This window comes from Rhamphochromis sp. 'chilingali', assembly GCF_963969265.1.
Source record: "Rhamphochromis sp. 'chilingali' genome assembly, chromosome: 9".
NCBI lineage: Eukaryota > Metazoa > Chordata > Actinopteri > Cichliformes > Cichlidae > Rhamphochromis > Rhamphochromis sp. 'chilingali'.
In genome coordinates, this window is record NC_137936.1 from 11054808 (window position 1) to 11076250 (window position 21443).

Consider the following 21443-nt stretch of genomic DNA (forward strand, 5'->3'; position numbering starts at 1 on the left):
TTGCAGGTGTTAAACAGATGATGTCATTTGCAGACTTTTAGGAGTAATCCCAGCCTGTTTAGGTCTGAGGCTAAATCTCAAGCGGTTCCTGTAGTCTGCCATCTTACATGCCACCTGCTTATACTCACGTAGCAGCTTCAGGCAGTCCTTGCCAAAGGGAGGCAAAATGTCTGGATGGATGTTCAACCAACCGCGTAAGGAAATCCGACAAGGTTGATTGTGCTCACCTGGAAACTGGAAACAGTATAAACAGAATCAACATTGTGGGATTTTTCTTACCTGGATGTTTTGAGCCTGCATCAAGAGATTTTGCTTTCTGGAATATTTTGAAGGATTATCTTTGAATTCTGCAGGCGATCGAAGTGTGACCTGACCTCACCTGCCCTTTCAGGGATCGTTGTAGGTGGGCCAGTGGCGCAATGGATAACGCGTCTGACTACGGATCAGAAGATTCTAGGTTCGACTCCTGGCTGGTTCGCAGTGCGTGCTTTTTTTTCGTGTTGGAATGGATACGCTCTTAAATATTGTACAAATTTGGTCAGAGAACAAACTTTGACCTCACCTGACCTCTTGATTTTCTTGGCGGGGGGCCAGTGGCGCAATGGATAACGCATCTGACTACGGATCAGAAGATTCTAGGTTCGACTCCTGGCTGGCTCGAAGTGTCTGCTTGCTTTTGTGCATATTGGGAGCAATGCTGTCAGTTTCGGAGGGTGAAAACCACCGAGGCACAGCGTTTTCAGACAGTGCATCTGAGCTCCTCTGATACTCCTAAAACCATAAGGGATCACCAAAGGTTTTCCTTCAGCCAGAGCTTGTCCTTCGTCTCGCTCAGTTCCCCCGTAGCGTTCTTTGGGTACCTTCCAAGGTTTAACAAATATCCAGCTAGAATGATCACATTTACTCACAGCAGCCAATCTCATGGTGTTCCCCCTGTCTTATAGCGTCCTGATGACATCTATGTCGTGCTAGGTTGTGGATGATGAGAGTCAAACCTTAAGTACTGTAAGTACTGTATGCGTTGGCTTACACTACGCAATGACTTTCAAATGTCCCCTATTACTGATGGCAATTTCCCAGTCTAAGAAAGCTAGCGTGTCATTTTTCATATCCTTCCTGGTGAACCTGATGTGTTTTTGCACCACCTTAATGTCATCTGTGATTGGTTTTACATCCCGAAATTTGACTTTCACCCAGGCGTCATCCACATATTTGAACCAGTGGTGTTCGAGGACAGGATGACTTAGCAGTCTTTGTTTCCCACTTCCTGCTTATAAGAGTTAGCCACAATGGGTTAAACTGGGGAATTCATGGTGCACCCACACACTCACACTTTGTTGGTGTTGAGGGTGGTCCTGTTGGTGAGGGTGGGGTCATCCTGTAAGCTCTTGTGAACTAGCACCACTTCTTCGGTAGCTGTAAGACAACGGAAGAGAGTTCTACCATTGTAAGTGACCGTAGTGTCCTCTGCCTACATAACGATATGGCTGACCTTCTTCATGAAATCCATAGCGTTCTGAGGATGGCGTTTCCAGCTGCCTACCGACGGCTTGAGGACCGAAGCCAAAAGCCTTTCGATATTGTATGTAGCACAGTTGATCGTGCAGACAATGGGTCTTTAAATTACCTCCTGTTTATACAACTTAGGCAAACAACAGAGACTTGCTGTAGCTTCCAGACAAAATCTTTGCTCACTTGTCCACATCCTTGGTGTTTGTCTCTTTAACTGGCCTTGGAGGACCCGCTCTGTCGCATGCCAATGTGTCTTGTGCACAGTAAGTAGATGAGCCTGCCTCTACTCCCTGGTCTTAGGCTATTTATGCAGTGTTAGACAGCATGAAAAGTATGACTGAATTCACTTCTCAGTGAATTCAATCACCTTTGAAGCTTTTTGTCATCTAGAAGAGTTGCAAGTCTTTTTGGGCCCAGCTCCTCTTTTGGTTTTAAAACATGGTAGGTAAATCAATGTTTCTCACCAGTTCGTTTAGCATCTGATTCTGTGGCTTTGGGAAGATTTTAGTAGCTTGGAGGCCTTAACTTAAACTCCCAGAGACCAGCCATTTGGCTTTTCTACCTATAAAACCCGGAGAGTTGCCAAATGGCTGGTAGGCTTTTAGCTAAGCTTTAGCTTCAGCCAAGTGGAAGCTAAATTGGCTAGTCATTCATATGTATATTAGGTTGTTACCTGGGAATTCTGGAGGGAGGGGAGTGGGGGTGTGTGATTGAGGGCGTGGGGGAGCTGCTAAAAGCTGTGCACTTCCTTTTGTGTTTCATCTTGATGCATTCTCAATCATCCAGGGAAATAAATCTCCAAAAGTCACCAACTTGGAGTGTTTCAGTTTGCCATCTTAGGGAGAAATCAACACACATGGGTGTATGTCCTTTGTTGCTGAGATTTATTGATAAAAACAGTACAAAAAACCAACCATTTGTACACATATTTACAAATAATAATAAAAAGTGAGTGAGTACATTTCAACATTTTCAGCAATCACTCACAATCCTGGCACTGCCATGGTATCTGTAGTCTGCATTTACCACATGTGTATCTGTTGCAGTGAACACATCGCACAGTGGCATGATTGTTCTTGCATTTGTGTGTTTGTGTCCCAAACTTGTCAGGTTTACTTGCAATATACTGCAGGAAACAGCACCGAGTCTTTGATGGGAAAAGCTGTTCATCAACGGTGATATGTAGACCAGGGTTGTAGCACGTGATGCAGTTGGTGACAAATGATCCCCACACACTGGAAATTGCAGCGAACTTTGCTCGATCACTGCGGGTGGACTTGTCATCAAAGCGTAGGTGTTGCATGATGTCTTGGAAGCGGTTTCGTGCCATAGTTCCAATTATCTGTGGGTTTCCCAGGTTTGCTGACCAGCAGTCATTTAGAGATGGAACCCTGGTAACCCCCCGCAAGATGCATGGCCAGACTAGACTGTCAAAAGATACATGCGAAAAATAAAAAGTAATATTAACTGGCACCATAGAAAAATCTTGAACTGGTTCTTGTAGAAAACCGGTACCCAGCATCCAATTTTTTGAATTTGCTAGTCTGCTTGTTTATCCATCCGATTTCAGGTTGTGTGCCAGAGGAGGGAAATGGCATTGCAGTATATGGTGTGGATATGGACATAACTTTTATTTTTATTGCACAACACCGCGATGGTAAAGTGGAGGAATTAATTTTTCTTGGTGTAATTAACATACTGCATTACTTTTAGGGAAAGCATTCAGTGTAATGTGTGTAATAATTACTTTTTCTGAGTAGAGATCCGAACACTGATCACAACAAACATGCAACAACATTGTATCAATGTAATGTCTTTCGTATGCAGCTTAGCAATGGTGGTCATTGTCAAAGTGAATCAATGAGGAATCGAATCAGTAAGTGATATCAATAATAGAATCAGAATTACTAAATTCTTATCCATTCCCATTCCTTGTTCACAGTACTCAAATGGACTCCACAGTCACCAGATCTCAATCCAGTAGAGCACCTTAGATGGGAAATGTGCATCATGGATATTCGCTGACAAATCTACTGCAACTGTGTAATGCTATCATGTCAAAGTCTAAGGAATCTTTCCATCATCTTGCTGAAAATTAAAGCAGTTCTGAAGGCACAAAGCCCGTAAATATGTGTACAAATGGTTGGTTTTTTGTACTGTTTTTATCAATAAATCTCCGCAACAAAGGACATACACCCATGTGTGTTGATTTCTCCCTAAGATGGCAAACTGAAACACTCCAAGTTGGTGACTTTTGGAGATTTATTTCCCTGGATGATTGAGAATGCATCAAGATGAAACACAAAAGGAAGTGCACAGCTTTTAGCAGCTCCCCCATGCCCTCAATCACACACCCCCACTCCCCTCCCTCCAGAATTCCCAGGTAATGACCTAATATACATATGAATGACTAGCCAATTTAGCTTCCACTTGGCTGAAGCTAAAGCTTAGCTAAAAGCCTACCAGCCATTTGGCTGCTCTCGGGTTTTATAGGTAGAAAGGTAGAAGCCTGGCTTTGCAGGTGTTAAACAGATGATGTCATTTGCAGACTTTTAGGAGTAATCCCAGCCTGTTTAGGTCTGAGGCTAAATCTCAAGCGGTTCCTGTAGTCTGCCATCTTACATGCCACCTGCTTATACTCACGTAGCAGCTTCAGGCAGTCCTTGCCAAAGGGAGGCAAAATGTCTGGATGGATGTTCAACCAACCGCGTAAGGAAATCCGACAAGGTTGATTGTGCTCACCTGGAAACTGGAAACAGTATAAACAGAATCAACATTGTGGGATTTTTCTTACCTGGATGTTTTGAGCCTGCATCAAGAGATTTTGCTTTCTGGAATATTTTGAAGGATTATCTTTGAATTCTGCAGGCGATCGAAGTGTGACCTGACCTCACCTGCCCTTTCAGGGATCGTTGTAGGTGGGCCAGTGGCGCAATGGATAACGCGTCTGACTACGGATCAGAAGATTCTAGGTTCGACTCCTGGCTGGCTTGAAGTGTCTGCTTGCTTTTGTGCATATTGGGAGCAATGCTGTCAGTTTCGGAGGGTGAAAACCACCGAGGCACAGCGTTTTCAGACAGTGCATCTGAGCTCCTCTGATACTCCTAAAACCATAAGGGATCACCAAAGGTTTTCCTTCAGCCAGAGCTTGTCCTTCGTCTCGCTCAGTTCCCCCGTAGCGTTCTTTGGGTACCTTCCAAGGTTTAACAAATATCCAGCTAGAATGATCACATTTACTCACAGCAGCCAATCTCATGGTGTTCCCCCTGTCTTATAGCGTCCTGATGACATCTATGTCGTGCTAGGTTGTGGATGATGAGAGTCAAACCTTAAGTACTGTAAGTACTGTATGCGTTGGCTTACACTACGCAATGACTTTCAAATGTCCCCTATTACTGATGGCAATTTCCCAGTCTAAGAAAGCTAGCGTGTCATTTTTCATATCCTTCCTGGTGAACCTGATGTGTTTTTGCACCACCTTAATGTCATCTGTGATTGGTTTTACATCCCGAAATTTGACTTTCACCCAGGCGTCATCCACATATTTGAACCAGTGGTGTTCGAGGACAGGATGACTTAGCAGTCTTTGTTTCCCACTTCCTGCTTATAAGAGTTAGCCACAATGGGTTAAACTGGGGAATTCATGGTGCACCCACACACTCACACTTTGTTGGTGTTGAGGGTGGTCCTGTTGGTGAGGGTGGGGTCATCCTGTAAGCTCTTGTGAACTAGCACCACTTCTTCGGTAGCTGTAAGACAACGGAAGAGAGTTCTACCATTGTAAGTGACCGTAGTGTCCTCTGCCTACATAACGATATGGCTGACCTTCTTCATGAAATCCATAGCGTTCTGAGGATGGCGTTTCCAGCTGCCTACCGACGGCTTGAGGACCGAAGCCAAAAGCCTTTCGATATTGTATGTAGCACAGTTGATCGTGCAGACAATGGGTCTTTAAATTACCTCCTGTTTATACAACTTAGGCAAACAACAGAGACTTGCTGTAGCTTCCAGACAAAATCTTTGCTCACTTGTCCACATCCTTGGTGTTTGTCTCTTTAACTGGCCTTGGAGGACCCGCTCTGTCGCATGCCAATGTGTCTTGTGCACAGTAAGTAGATGAGCCTGCCTCTACTCCCTGGTCTTAGGCTATTTATGCAGTGTTAGACAGCATGAAAAGTATGACTGAATTCACTTCTCAGTGAATTCAATCACCTTTGAAGCTTTTTGTCATCTAGAAGAGTTGCAAGTCTTTTTGGGCCCAGCTCCTCTTTTGGTTTTAAAACATGGTAGGTAAATCAATGTTTCTCACCAGTTCGTTTAGCATCTGATTCTGTGGCTTTGGGAAGATTTTAGTAGCTTGGAGGCCTTAAACAGATGATGTCATTTGCAGACTTTTAGGAGTAATCCCAGCCTGTTTAGGTCTGAGGCTAAATCTCAAGCGGTTCCTGTAGTCTGCCATCTTACATGCCACCTGCTTATACTCACGTAGCAGCTTCAGGCAGTCCTTGCCAAAGGGAGGCAAAATGTCTGGATGGATGTTCAACCAACCGCGTAAGGAAATCCGACAAAGTTGATTGTGCTCACCTGGAAACTAGAAACAGTATAAACAGAATCAACATTGTGGGATTTTTCTTACCTGGATGTTTTGAGCCTGCATCAAGAGATTTTGCTTTCTGGAATATTTTGAAGGATTATCTTTGAATTCTGCAGGCGATCGAAGTGTGACCTGACCTCACCTGCCCTTTCAGGGATCGTTGTAGGTGGGCCAGTGGCGCAATGGATAACGCGTCTGACTACGGATCAGAAGATTCTAGGTTCGACTCCTGGCTGGTTCGCAGTGCGTGCTTTTTTTTCGTGTTGGAATGGATATGCTCTTAAATATTGTACAAATTTGGTCAGAGAACAAACTTTGACCTCACCTGACCTCTTGATTTTCTTGGCGGGGGGCCAGTGGCGCAATGGATAACGCATCTGACTACGGATCAGAAGATTCTAGGTTCGACTCCTGGCTGGCTCGAAGTGTCTGCTTGCTTTTGTGCATATTGGGAGCAATGCTGTCAGTTTCGGAGGGTGAAAACCACCGAGGCACAGCGTTTTCAGACAGTGCATCTGAGCTCCTCTGATACTCCTAAAACCATAAGGGATCACCAAAGGTTTTCCTTCAGCCAGAGCTTGTCCTTCGTCTCGCTCAGTTCCCCCGTAGCGTTCTTTGGGTACCTTCCAAGGTTTAACAAATATCCAGCTAGAATGATCACATTTACTCACAGCAGCCAATCTCATGGTGTTCCCTCTGTCTTATAGCGTCCTGATGACATCTAGGTCGTGCTAGGTTGTGGATGATGAGAGTCAAACCTTAAGTACTGTATGCGTTGGCTTACACTACGCAATGACTTTCAAATGTCCCCTATTACTGATGGCAATTTCCCAGTCTAAGAAAGCTAGCGTGTCATTTTTCATATCCTTCCTGGTGAACCTGATGTGTTTTTGCACCACCTTAATGTCATCTGTGATTGGTTTTACATCCCGAAATTTGACTTTCACCCAGGCGTCATCCACATATTTGAACCAGTGGTGTTCGAGGACAGGATGACTTAGCAGTCTTTGTTTCCCACTTCCTGCTTATAAGAGTTAGCCACAATGGGTTAAACTGGGGAATTCATGGTGCACCCACACACTCACACTTTGTTGGTGTTGAGGGTGGTCCTGTTGGTGAGGGTGGGGTCATCCTGTAAGCTCTTGTGAACTAGCACCACTTCTTCGGTAGCTGTAAGACAACGGAAGAGAGTTCTACCATTGTAAGTGACCGTAGTGTCCTCTGCCTACATAACGATATGGCTGACCTTCTTCATGAAATCCATAGCGTTCTGAGGATGGCGTTTCCAGCTGCCTACCGACGGCTTGAGGACCGAAGCCAAAAGCCTTTCGATATTGTATGTAGCACAGTTGATCGTGCAGACAATGGGTCTTTAAATTACCTCCTGTTTATACAACTTAGGCAAACAACAGAGACTTGCTGTAGCTTCCAGACAAAATCTTTGCTCACTTGTCCACATCCTTGGTGTTTGTCTCTTTAACTGGCCTTGGAGGACCCGCTCTGTCGCATGCCAATGTGTCTTGTGCACAGTAAGTAGATGAGCCTGCCTCTACTCCCTGGTCTTAGGCTATTTATGCAGTGTTAGACAGCATGAAAAGTATGACTGAATTCACTTCTCAGTGAATTCAATCACCTTTGAAGCTTTTTGTCATCTAGAAGAGTTGCAAGTCTTTTTGGGCCCAGCTCCTCTTTTGGTTTTAAAACATGGTAGGTAAATCAATGTTTCTCACCAGTTCGTTTAGCATCTGATTCTGTGGCTTTGGGAAGATTTTAGTAGCTTGGAGGCCTTAAACAGATGATGTCATTTGCAGACTTTTAGGAGTAATCCCAGCCTGTTTAGATCTGAGGCTAAATCTCAAGCGGTTCCTGTAGTCTGCCATCTTACATGCCACCTGCTTATACTCACATAGCAGCAGTCAGTCCTTGCCAAAGGGAGGCAACATGTCTGGATGGATGTTTAACCAGCAGCAGTGACGCAATGGATAATGCATTTTCCTACGGATCAGAAGATTCTAGGTTCGTCTCCTGGCTGGCTCGCACCTCGTGCTGTTTTTCGTGTTGGAATGGATACGCTCTTAAATATTGTACAAATTTGGTCAGAGAACAAACTTTGACCTCACCTGACCTTTTGGTTTTCTTGCCCTTTAAGATTAGTTTGTTTACTCATCGCGCCAATGGTAGGATAATTATATAAATAATAACCAAATATTGTTCCAGGTCTGTAAAAGTCCTAACTACATGTGTCAACTGCTATTACATATTTACAGTTACATAATCCTTGAAAGAAATAGATAGTTAATGTATGTTTCCACCTAGCGAAAATTTACAGTTTTATAGTTATAATTCTCAATGAATTTTTCATTTCACTTGATTATTAATCTTCATAAATGCCCATGAAGTGTTATGTGAAGCTTCTTCAAGTGAGCTAAGCTTATTGCATAACATGATTTTGTCGTTGCAGTTAACAGTAAACACTTGTGACAACAGCTCAGAAAATTATGTTTTTGTTTTCTGATATAGATTATTCTGCATCACTAAATCTTCTAAAAGAATAATTTGTTTTGATGTCTTAATTTGTGTGTTTGTTTTTATTGGTGTGTTCATATGTTTTTTTCATCATGTCCTGCCTTTCCAGTTACATATATAATTTTTATAATTTTATAATTTTTCTGTTTTATTTACAATAGTTGTTTGATGTTTTTGTAGGTATGCTGAGCTGCAGACATACACAAATCTGGATTTTCATCCCATAGAGGATGGTTACTGTGACCTAATAGTTGAAAAACCTACAGTTTTCATGAAACTCGATGCTGGTGAGTAATAAAGATTTACTGGACTCAAATTAAAGCCCTGAAACCTTAACAGAAAGCTTGAATCTTTTACTCTTACTATACTTGAAACTGACGCATTTAAAACCTCATTTAAATGTTGCAGCAATGTATTGACAGCATTTTTTCTGCTTTTATCCACACAAATGAATACTAGTGATATTTTTTGTCTAAAATCAGAGAAAAATTAAAATTAAAATTAAAATTAAAGAAATCAAAATAGATAGTTCGCAGTCTGCCTTAAATGTGACTTTGCATTGAGCAGTCAAGCACACTGTGTTTGTGTCTACCAGCTTGAATAGGAAACCAAGTCAAGGTGAGATGGAACTTTACCAACAATAACACTATTGTATGAGGGGTTCAGGGTAGTGAAAACATGGAATAGGAGTTGTTACATAGCAAAGACATCGTAGAGAAGCAACAGGTATAGGCCATCGCCAAGATGAAAAGATTAAAAGGAAGGTGAAAATGTAAAAGCTCTGTGAGCTATTCTCATATCCATATTTGATTCTTTAATTCTACTAGAGCAGCTTTGCATGAGTCACAACTCAGAATAATCTTTATTTGTCTTATACTAACCGACCGGTTATTTACTTTGATCATGATTTTTGCTCTCTTTAGGCCAACTCTCTGAGTGTGCCTTCGAAACACAAGCTTTGGTGTTGTACAGGGCCACAGCTGAGATGACAATATTAGTGATATCCCATTTCTATGACATTATAGAGATCTGAGAATTAAAAAACTGTCTGAAAGTGTAACAGTATAATATAATAATAATTATTATTTATATATATATGTATTTTATTTGTTTGTGTAACAGGGGTGAACATGTACCACCATTTCTGTGACTTCATCAACCTATACATCTCCCAGCACATCAATAACTCCTTCAGCTCAGATATCAACATTGTCATGTGGGACACGGTGGGTACCTGATGCTTGCCACTGCTGTTTCAGTGGTGGTTTTAATCTACAATGGGTTTGTTAATTAATTATTTCCATTTAAGGGAAATAATAATGGATAATGAAGTAAATACAATAACTAATAAATAAATTAATAACCTTCCAAATCTTTGTTTTGCTGCACTTAATGCCTAAAATGTTTATGCCACACTTGTCTGTCAGAAGAAGACACAGGGCTGGAGTTTCCCGTTGTCTATTTCCCCATGAATTTATAAACGCCTCTTTCAGAGTTAGAGAAAACTGGCAGGAAGAGGGAAAGCAGTGACCTTTCATCACAAATTGCACAGTGCTGCAAGCTGCCGCATAATAGTGTGGTAATAGATTTTTTGTACAAAAGCAAAACTTCAGAAGAACTGCCTCTGGTGGTGCTTGAGGCATAATGTAGTTAATTTGGATTTTATTGCTTTGTTTTTTTTATTTCTGCTGTGACAGAGATTGAATCAACATTTGTTGCCCATTTTATATGTTTCTCCCAGAGTTTTTATGGTTATGGAGATCTGTTCAGTGAAACGTGGAGGGCCTTCTCAGAGTATGACATCATCCATCTGAAGACTTTTGACTCAAAAAGAGTAGGTATAATCACAACTCTGGCAAACCAGGTATTTTTAGAGGTTCAGGAGAAGATGCCCTGTACCTACACAGCTGTCCTGGAAAATAATTTTGACATTATTCTCTGTTGCTGAGGCCAAAATATAGATGTTCTACCTTTTCTTTGGTGTTTGAACTGCACTATATTTACATAGTCTTACTAATTGCTTAACATGGAGATACACTAATTGACTGGGCAGAGACCAGAATCAGAAAATTATGAACAAATTCAGCCCTGAAATTTGTTCAAATAACAAATTGTCACCTCACCTTACATTTGCTCAGTTTCAGAGGGGGTCAGTGGCACAATGAGCTCAGATGTTCTTGGGTTTGACTCCTGACTTGCTCTGAATGTGTGTGCTCTTTTTGTTTGGTGTTTTTTTTCTTCTTTTTTTCTTTTGGTAGTGCGAAGGATGCTCTCATGAATGTTTTGAACGATTAGTCAGAGATCAAAGTCTGATCTCACAATTCTCATAAAGAATTAATTTATTAAACTAATGAAATCAAGCCAAGTTGCTTAAGAATGGCACAAGAAAGTGCTTCCTAGAGAGTAGAAAAAAATTAGAGTTGATCATTGTTTTAAAGTCAGCTTCCACATGTTTAGGACGATACTACTATTTGCATTTATAATGGCTGAAAATGAAAAATGTGAAAAGTAAAGAAGAAATGGCGGAAATACTCTTCAACTATGTTCTGAGTGTTTATATGGCATAGTTTTCCACAAGAGGGCACTCTGTAAGATCTTTGTTGGCAACACACATATTTGAAATGCCAGTGGTTTGATGAGGGGTAAGGTAAATAAAAAACTAGGAATAACACATGTTAGGAAAACCTGTTTATGTTTAACATGTGTGAAAGGTAAAGAAAACATCCTCGATATTGTAATATCTTATTTTTAAATCCCCAAATATTGGTAAGGGTATCAATCCTTATCAATCCTTCTTATTCTTACTTTTATTTTTTCATGTCTATTGTTGAATTCTCCCAATTCTTTGAATCTTTGGGCTGAAGGAGGGACAATACTCGGTGTATCAATGCTCAATCAACAATCATTTATTTCCATACAATTCAACAGTCAGAGCATTACAACGTCCGGACGGGAGAGATACTACCAGAGGGTCAGGCACATGTCTCAAAATGGTGACGGGTTGCTCAGCTTTTTATAGTCTCTAGTGGCCCCCAGCTAGTCGTAAAAGCCAAAACATCACATTTTTTCTCTGTTACAGCGCCTAAGTTATGACCTCGGCAGTTGTTTCTCTGCTTTCTGTACGGTGGGGGTGTGGAATGTGGTCTATCTATCTCCCCTGTCTTTAGACACAGAGTCTCCTGCTTACAACCTTCTCTTCATGATTCAACAATTAAGCATGTCAAGAAAACAGTGTAACACATTCCCAGCAGATCAAGGATACAGAGTGATGCACATTTATCTAATGAACTAATATGTGAATATGTTCTGTTAACTCAAAAGTATAATGAGAACTAAACTACATACAGCTCACACACTCTATATTAAAGGGTATAATGTGATCTACAGCAGTATTCTAATTCAACTACTTTGATTACATATATAAGGTAACATATAATAACAGAATAATCTAATAATTCCCCCTTTTGATCTCTGAAAGAGATCACTTACAACATGCACTCCAGGGTTGCAAGGTCCAAGTTTTCTTGATCCTGAGGCCCTCTGTCCCCCTTTAATGGGTGGACCATATGTGGGATGACCTCTGTGTTCACGCAGTTCAGATGCAAGCAAAGTTAGATTTACAACCATAACAGCAGTTACAGATGACACTCCCATCACTCCCCAATTCTCCCACAGCTTTATTTTGGTGCTCCAGTTTTCCACTCCCATTTTAATGCCACCTTATACCTTTCAAATGTACTTAGACTAGAACCTCTGTCTAAGGAGCTTTTAACCTTTATTTTTATTGCTGCAGCTACCAGTGTCTTCCAGTTGGGTGATTCTCAGCTTCTTTCTTCGACCTCCGGGGTTAGACCACCCTTTAGTCATTGCACAGTTCTGGGGATTATTCTGCCCCGATTTCAAACAAGGATCTGTGTGTTTTGGGTTCACCGGCGTGTCCCCCTTTTTGCCAAGAGCCTCTCGAACCTCGTTGGTCTGGTGTTCCTGGTTTTCACCAACCCCTTCATGGTTATTGCTGTGTTTGTGGGATCCATCTTCTCCAGGAGCCCAAACGTCATGACACTTGACCCCAGTTGCTGTCTCGGCTGTCCCTACATCTGTCTCTGCTGTGAAGGGTCCTCACATCTCCGTGTCCCCGTCTGGTGTCTGTTCCTTTCTCTGCAAGAGACAGAAAACCAAAACACCTCTCTCCCTAGCCTTGATAATCTAATATTGTTATCCATTGTTGTTCTAATGATTCAAATTTGGTTTAAAATATTATGTTCAGGACCTATTCTAATCATAATCTATGTGTGTGTAAAAGAAATCAAAAATTAGTGAACCCTTTCTAAGTCTAACACATTATAAGCTTAAGTTTTACCATAGCTAAATTATTAAACACAGAAATAACGTCATAAGATGTTCATAAAACCATTGTTTGATGTTCGGACTCAACTCCCCCTTTGTGACACACTCCCATGTGTCAATTCATTGGAGCTAGACAATTAAAAGAGAAGGTTAGTGACATCATATCTCAGAAAGTATCAGAAATTCTTCTCTCGAGTACCGTTGCTCCAGCCTTGTCATCCCTGAGGATCTTCGATCCCGAAAATGTCCCTTCTCCTCATGTAATAAAGTCTGTCATCCTTCCATGCCCTGGTAACTGGTCCATCCAGAGCTGTAACATTTTGAAATGTACATACAACAAGCCAAACCACACCTTGGTCACACCAACCCTTTTCTGCCCCGAAGATGTCCAATGCCATCCTAGTATGGACTGTCAAAAGTGGCTTTAACGCTGACTATCCTGACAATCCATTTTATAACGTTTCCTGGTCAGATTTGCCAATCTCTGCACCAGGGTTGTAATAGTTTTGCAATTTTCATCAGTTTTTATTTTTATTTAGCTTCGACTTCAGATTTTCAATTTTATATCAGTTTTAATTAGTTTTTACCAATTCTTTGCTAGTTTAGTGTAGTTTTTATTTTCTGAAAATCCTTAGTTTCAATTTAGTTTTATTTGTGTTTTGCAAAAATTAAGTGTAACAAAATCCCAGTTCCATCATATCAGTCATGCTCTTCTGGTTATCCTTGGGTGTTGAGACTAATAACTATTAACTCTTGCCGCACCGTGTGGTCCTAATTTTGGTTCAAGTGAATTGATAACCTTTTGAAGGCGATTGTTTCACACCTTTATTTAGATGTCCCAGTCCTGTTGTCTCGGGATACATCACGCTGCCTTATCTGGGGTTAGCTGTTTTCTGGGGATGCGGGTTGAGTGGGTGAGCTCTTCAAGGAGGGGGAGTGTGCTCCCCCTGATGAGGTCTTCTAGGTAAGCTAGGTTAACCTTCTTGTGTGGGCTTTTCAAGTGCACTTTAAGGTTAGTGGGACTTTTAGTTTTATAAATGTCCCTCATGTCCCCCTGATGACCCAGTATTTCATTTTTGCACACTGTAGTACACATTTTAGTTTTTGCTTGTAGCTCGCATACTCTACTTGCCACTCCTCTAAGTCCTGATGTTTCTTAGAGAGGGCAACAGTACCTTTAAAATTATATCACACGTGTGGGGGTGTGGCCTTGCCAATTGTTTTGCCCACCTTTTCAAAATGGCTGGCGTGCCCACAAGCACATTTCATGGAAAAAGAAAGGTAAGCTTGATATTTACATTTAAAATGTTTTGTTAAACTCAGATTTTTATTTTATTCTTTTTGCAAGTACCCCTCCTCGGTGGCGAGAAACTGTTGGTGTGGTCAAGTGGGTGCTCTAGAAACAAACGCTCAGGACAGAACAGTTATCAGTCATGTACTTCCTACAAATTTTGCATATGTTTTATTCCATATTGATCCTCTGAGTGTAATGGTACATTTTAATTTGAATTTATCCAAACTAAACACAATATTTTCTTTATTTACTTTGCTCTTGTTCTTTTTCAGTACCACATCCTATCAAATGTCCCTGTCGATTATATTCTACATTTAATAACTTACTATTTCAAGTGAGAACCTAAATCACGTGGACCAATGTTTATTATTGCATATCTCTATTCTGAATGTGGCCAGTCATTCATAGGTATTGTTCAATTTTGGCGATTTTCCTCTATAAAATTTAATTGACTTTTTTACAGTGGCCTGCTATGGTTAATAATAACATGTTCCAGTCATGAGTGATATCAATAGTTATCTCCACTGTAGCATTTGGCATTCCCAATAATATAACATGATACCTTAATCAAAACACAGCTAATATAGCACAGTTTTCTTAATGCAAACATCAGTAACTCAAAATCAGCAACCACAGTGTTAAGTCTGCAGTTCATACTTATGTGAAGCTAGAGTCTCCTCCTCCAGTCTCTCTTATCCTCCTGCTCCTGAAAAAACAAAACAAAACAAAGCGAAGCATCCACCCTTCTCTTGTCGGCTGGGTGACTTGTTTATTGGCATTTACTAATCCTAAAGTGGGTGCAGTCATTGTCTCAGTATCAAGTCAGTCAAAGCTTTTAGTCGTCAGTCCATCACAGTCCATTCACATGCATACCTCCATACACATTCATACCAGATGTTGCTGATAATGGAGTCTCACGCGCAACCTATTCGAGCCTCCATCACCAGCAAGATGACGTCATCATTTTAAAGGAAAACAATTCCTTGTTGTTTTTTGGGCCGGATTGACTCGGTGCAATCCTTTTAGACTCAGAACTTCTCAGTGTTCCCTATAAGTGAATTTCTCCCAAGCCAATTACAATCATGGAGAAGCACACTTTGCAACTGTTTTTGTAAGAATATTTCATAGCGCTTTAAATTTCAATCTTTCAGGCCTGGTTTAAAGAGCTGATTGTTAAATCATAAACTCACAAAATATCAACATATCACCACCGGTGGATCACACCTCTCAGATGTTTTTTCTCCAGTGCACTGTAACAAACACGAAAACAGACATAACCAACAAAATACTACTAAAATAACACAAACTAGGGCCCGTTGCAGACATGTCCAAGCATAAAACTATCCCTCTCTCGCTTACGAGAAAGAACACAAGCCAAAGCTCACTGATAAAATCAAGCTAGCGCTAAACAAAACCAAACAATCAACCAGAAATTCACAGGAACATTTTGCTTCCTGCCGGGACAATATTGTGTGGGAATGAGAACCTCAGGTGCCGTAACACCTTTTGTTCCTCCTTGAATTAAAACTCAATCACAGAAAATGCCGTACTCCGACCTAACCTTACACTATTAATTCATCATCTTCACTCTGTGCCACTATTCCTCATCAGGGCTGTGTGAAGCACAGCAAAGAATTCAGTCAAGGCCTTGAGCCATAAACAGACATCACGCACAGACATTGTTTTCATAACCAAACTTTTTTAGACCTTATTCCTAAAATCTACATAAATGCCCTCTGGGTGACATATAACACATTCTAAGTAATCAATGGAAATCAATGGCTCCTCATAAAAATTATGCATTGGGATGTTTGTGTGCAGCATTTTGCATATCAGCATAAGCAAAGCATTCTTCATTGCATCAGCGTGTATGTGTGTGTGCGTGTGGATCACTCTTCATTGCACAAGCGTGTGCATGTGTATGTGTGCATCACTTCTCAGTGAATCAGCATTCCAATGTGTGTGTGTGTGTGTATGTGTGTGTGTCATTTCTCACTCAACGAGTGCACGTGTTTATGTGTGTATTTCACTTCATTCTGAATCTGTGTGTTTGGAGACGTGTGTGTGTGTGTGTGTGTGTGTGTGTGTGTGTGTGTGTGTGTGTGTGTGTGTGTGTGTGTGTGTGTGTGTGTGTGTGTTTGTTCATCACTTTCCTGTTCTGGTGTTCTGGGTAAACCACGGCCTGAAGCATGCCCTGGGGTCCTGCCCCCCCTCCTTTTCAGTTTGTTTGCGACCATTGCTGCTGCTGCTGCTGCTCAAAATTCAGTCCGTCCTGGTTCTGACCCCAATTAGGGCAGTCCTTTCTCCAGTGTCGATGTTCACCGCAGGTGAAACCTGCATCTTCTTCTGTGTTTTTGTCCATTCTGAGGTGCCTTCTGACCTCAGTTACTCCTCCTGTCTCGGTCACGCCCTTTTTCGCCACCCGATCATCCGTGTTGGTCCATCACTGTCCTGCACAGTGTGAATGCCAAGTTATCAAGGTCAGCATTCTTTCGCTCGGCCTTACTTTTCATTCGGGCTTGGCGGGCGTCTCGTCACAGCTCTGTCAGCTGACGCAGTCTGGGAATTTTTCCCCCGTGTAGTGAAACGGGCCTTAGGTTTAGTGCTCTCCGTCTCGGCTGCATGAGATCACATTCCTGCAGGTCTGTTGACATTCTCAGGTCGTTGTTGTGGGTCCAGCTGTTGCAGCATTTGGTCAGTGTCACGTATGGGGGAGAGCAGGAGTCCAGTCAGCCTCGGCTTTCAGGGCCGGCAAAGCAGCCTGTAATTAAATATGTATAGAAAAAACAAAAACAAAACAAAACAAAAACAAACAAAAAACAAAAACAAACGAACAGGAAAATGTTGTTGTGTTGGCTGTGTTATTCAGAGGGGAGACAATGGGGCCAGGCCCTGTGTCAGCCTTCTCTCCCCCTTTTTTTGTTTTTTGTCTCCCGATATAATCAACTCCTAACCCACCAAGTTGACAGGACAACACCGGTATATGTTAAAATTCTTAAGATCATGTTTAAAAGCCCAAAAAGGAACTTTCTTTCATTCAGTAATCACTTTTATTAATCAATCAACAGAAAACATGTCACAATTTGAATCTTTTAACCACTAAATTTGTTGTGTCTTGCCTGGTTGGTTAGACCAGTGTTCCTTTTTTTTTTTTTTTAGTTAAATTGTTGTCCTGCAACCCAGAGGGTTTCTTTGTCAGTAATGTATAGACTTCATCATTTAAGTATGTTAATTTTTCTTTAACCTTGCTGGAAAATCTTCACGTGTTCATGAGTGTAAGCTGTTTCTTCATTGCGTGTATGTGCATTTGTATAAAAGCAGGTTAATTTTATCTTTTCTCAAACTAGGCGTTACCTTAAAAGGAGCCTTTCTCTCAGATTTCTCTGCTTGTGTGTGTTTTTGTTTCACCTTTTTGTTGTGATGCTCCGGACGCCTTCCCAACCTCCACAAGTCCGTTGGCCCCAATTTTATGTGTTAAAACTTCTCTTAATTCCTCCTCTAATCCTCTCCTCGCTGCTGTCTTTTTCACAGCTGCTGATTCGTGCTGGGTGTGGTTCCCATTACCTATAATTTTGCTTCGGCCGCTGTGCTTGTGGGGGCAGTTGGTCCAGGTCCGCAGCTTCCTGTATTAACACACTAAGAGATTTATTTTAATTTCATTTTCATCACTTTTAAACCGATAAGCAGGCAACACGCCTACCTTGACAGCGTAAACTGTACGCCAGTCTCCCAACACATTCCTCTCTCTACTCCTCCATAATTCTCCACTGCACACCTCTTACCATCTCTCCTTTTTATTTTTATTACACCACAGAGTAATACACCCAATTATGCCCGTCTATCTCTATGTGGCTCCAAATTCCCTCTTTATTCTAATTTCACACTCGTCAGGGGACAGGCACACAACAATTTCAACCACTGAAACGAGGAATTCAACCTTTTTATATTTCTTTACTAATCTAGACTCAACGTTTGTTCGCAAAATGTGTCTTGTTCTAGTCCGGAATAAATGTGAACCCGTGATTACACGGCCGTTCCAGTGTTATTTCCGTAGCTATGCGGGGGCCCTCACCTCCCCAAGTCACCACCTCGGCACCCGGACGACGCCGGTCCTGGCCACGCGTCCACGGACAGGAGGGTCGCCACTCCTAGGGCAAATGTTCCACAGGTACACTAGGCATCAACCTTTGATCCTAAAATGTGTATTTGCTCTAATGTCCTCCTAATCAAACACATCAACCGTCACTGTCACTGTGTTCACGCTTCACACTCCACACAAAAAACACACTCAGAGCGCGCCTCACTCACACTCTCACTCAGTGCGCGCTTTACCCACAAGACAGCACCCAGAGCGCGCCTCGCAGCTCCACACACACTCTCTCACCCAGAGCGCGCTTTCACACTCACACACAACACTTTTCCTCAGCGGGAATTTTACACAGAAACCTCTGAGCTCAACTATTAGATCTTCTTAAAGCACACTGCACCATAGACCAAAATACCCCTTTCTCTGCGCTTATGACCGCCACCACGGGGCAAAGTCGCATCATAAAAGTGATGCTTGCATCCCCGAAGTTATACCCGACATCATAAACCAGGTTTTGCTCTATGTACTTCTTGGCAAGTAAAATTTTACTTTGTTTTATGACCGCAGCCCTTAAAAAAAAAAACTCGACTGACGCCACAAACCACCGTCAAACCTCTGTTCAATGTACTAAAATTAGCACCAACCACTACTGCACTTCACGGCCGCACCACCGGAACACGGCCATATCATAAACCAAACCTACGGACGTGTTTCGCTCTCGCGTTGCCAGCGTTCAACCGCACCGTGAAGCCAGCATCTGCTTTTCCTTAAATCAACTTCTATTTCATGGCCGGCAAGAGCCAGGACGTAACCGACACCATAAACAAACTTCAAACCTCGACTTCAATGTACTGAACTAATGGCCGCGTCTTCAGAAGAAATTCTAACGTATTATTGCTACAGAAGCCAGTATTAGACAAAATTAAATGTGGAAGGTAAAGTGGCTGCAACTAGCTCAACGTAGTATCTTATTAGTTTCTCGGTAGAAGCAGTTTACTGCAACTAGCTCAACGTAGTGTCTTATTAGTTTCTCGGTAGAAGCAGTTTATTTAACACACTGGAATTCAGCCTCAACTTATGTTGTTAGTATCTTGCGCCAAAAACCAGACACCGACAAATTTACTGTGAAAATACATGTGACTCAGCGAACAGATTAATTTGGAAAGCCCAATATGCACATTTGGTATTTATAATACAACAGGCTGTGCTTACCTTTTTATTTTTGGACCGGTCCTCTGTTCACCTCGCCTCACGATCTCACCAAAGGTCAAATCTGCACCTCCTCAGCACACCAAAGATCCGGGTCACACGGCACCAAGTTGTTGAAATCTCCCAATTCTTTGAATCTTTGGGCTGAAGGAGGGACAATACTCGGTGTATCAATGCTCAATCAACAATCATTTATTTCCATACAATTCAACAGTCAGAGCATTACAACGTCCGGACGGGAGAGATGCTACCAGAGGGTCAGGCACATGTCTCAAAATGGTGACGGGTTGCTCAGCTTTTTATAGTCTCTAGTGGCCCCCAGCTAGTCGTAAAAGCCAAAACATCACATTTTTTCTCTGTTACAGCGCCTAAGTTATGACCTCGGCAGTTGTTTCTCTGCTTTCTGTACGGTGGGGGTGTGGAATGTGGTCTATCTATCTCCCCTGTCTTTAGACACAGAGTCTCCTGCTTACAACCTTCTCTTCATGATTCAACAATTAAGCATGTCAAGAAAACAGTGTAACACATTCCCAGCAGATCAAGGATACAGAGTGATGCACATTTATCTAATGAACTAATATGTGAATATGTTCTGTTAACTCAAAAGTATAATGAGAACTAAACTACATACAGCTCACACACTCTATATTAAAGGGTATAATGTGATCTACAGCAGTATTCTAATTCAACTACTTTGATTACATATATAAGGTAACATATAATAACAGAATAATCTAATACTATTTAAGCGCAATTTATGACAGTATGTTTGCACTGAAGCACCGCAGCAATTTCCTAATGTTGTAAACCTGCTCAACATTTGGCAATAAAACCCTTTCTGATTCTGATTCTGATTCTGAATCCTAAAAATCCTTTACTGGTCAGGATCTAATATCATTCCAGTGTCACAAACAATGTGCGGTTTTTGAAAGAGTTGAAACCATCAGGGGATTGTTTGGCTTTTCTGATATGGTAGTACAAGTGTTGTTATAGACTCCCAATACATGCATGCATGTAGATGTCATTATTACAACTTGACAATAATTTCTGCGTCATATCAGATAGTTAAAGTTTGATCTCTTCCCATTTGTGTATAGGTTTGCTTCAAAGATGCCTTCTTCTCCCTTCTCCCAAGAATGAGATATGGTCTTTTTTACAACACTCCTCTTGTAAGTTACCCCCCGCATGTGTGTGTGTGTATGTGTGAAAATTAGTGTAACTACTGAGATTCATATATGTATTTGCTATATGAAAACTGCAGTGTCTTACATCTTCAAACCTGCTTTGTTTGCGTCTCTATCTATTTTTATCTCACATTGCATATATTTAAAGGTCTTTCCTAAATTCAAGATATCTGGTGTAGTCGTAAACATGCAGTTTAGGTCAAATATTTTTGTAATATATTCAAAGGCTCAGCAAGTGCTTATGTTATTTAAATGATAATTCCAAGGAGATTACTACAAAGAGGATCCCACGTAAATATGTGTCGTCCTGTGGTTCCAGCCTTGAGGTGTGAAATATTGATAGGTCAGCCTCAAGCTGCTTTTGATTGCCCCTGCTGCACATCATGTTTATATTCATGTGCTCACATTTACAGCTGCAGTACAACGGTGTGTATGTGATATTCTAAAACCTGAGAAATGCCTCATCTCATATGATACTCACTCCAGGGAGATAAGCAAATATCTATACAGCTGTCAGTTTCCCTATGTGTGTAATATACAGTATATATTTCTTTTATTATTTCTTTTTATCACCGTCCAGTGCAGTAATGTGATGGTATTGCTAGATTCAATTAGTTTTTACTTCATTTCAAATTTCAGAGTAGTATTTATGTATGACTGCATACATATTCTAGTACAATATTTGATATT

At 41.4% G+C, this 21443-nt stretch overlaps 1 protein-coding gene across 1 annotated transcript in view; it reads left to right on the top strand.

Annotated features, from left to right (window-relative positions):
* The window catches only part of eogt (EGF domain-specific O-linked N-acetylglucosamine (GlcNAc) transferase), a 70376-nt gene that overhangs the window by 41976 nt on the left and 6957 nt on the right, over nucleotides 1–21443 (top strand). The window contains exons 7-10 of the mRNA XM_080890760.1: nucleotides 8813–8919; nucleotides 9755–9858; nucleotides 10374–10466; nucleotides 20667–20738. Of these exons, the coding sequence (XP_080746886.1) occupies nucleotides 8813–8919; nucleotides 9755–9858; nucleotides 10374–10466; nucleotides 20667–20738 (376 nt within the window). The remainder of the gene's footprint in view (nucleotides 1–8812; nucleotides 8920–9754; nucleotides 9859–10373; nucleotides 10467–20666; nucleotides 20739–21443) is intronic.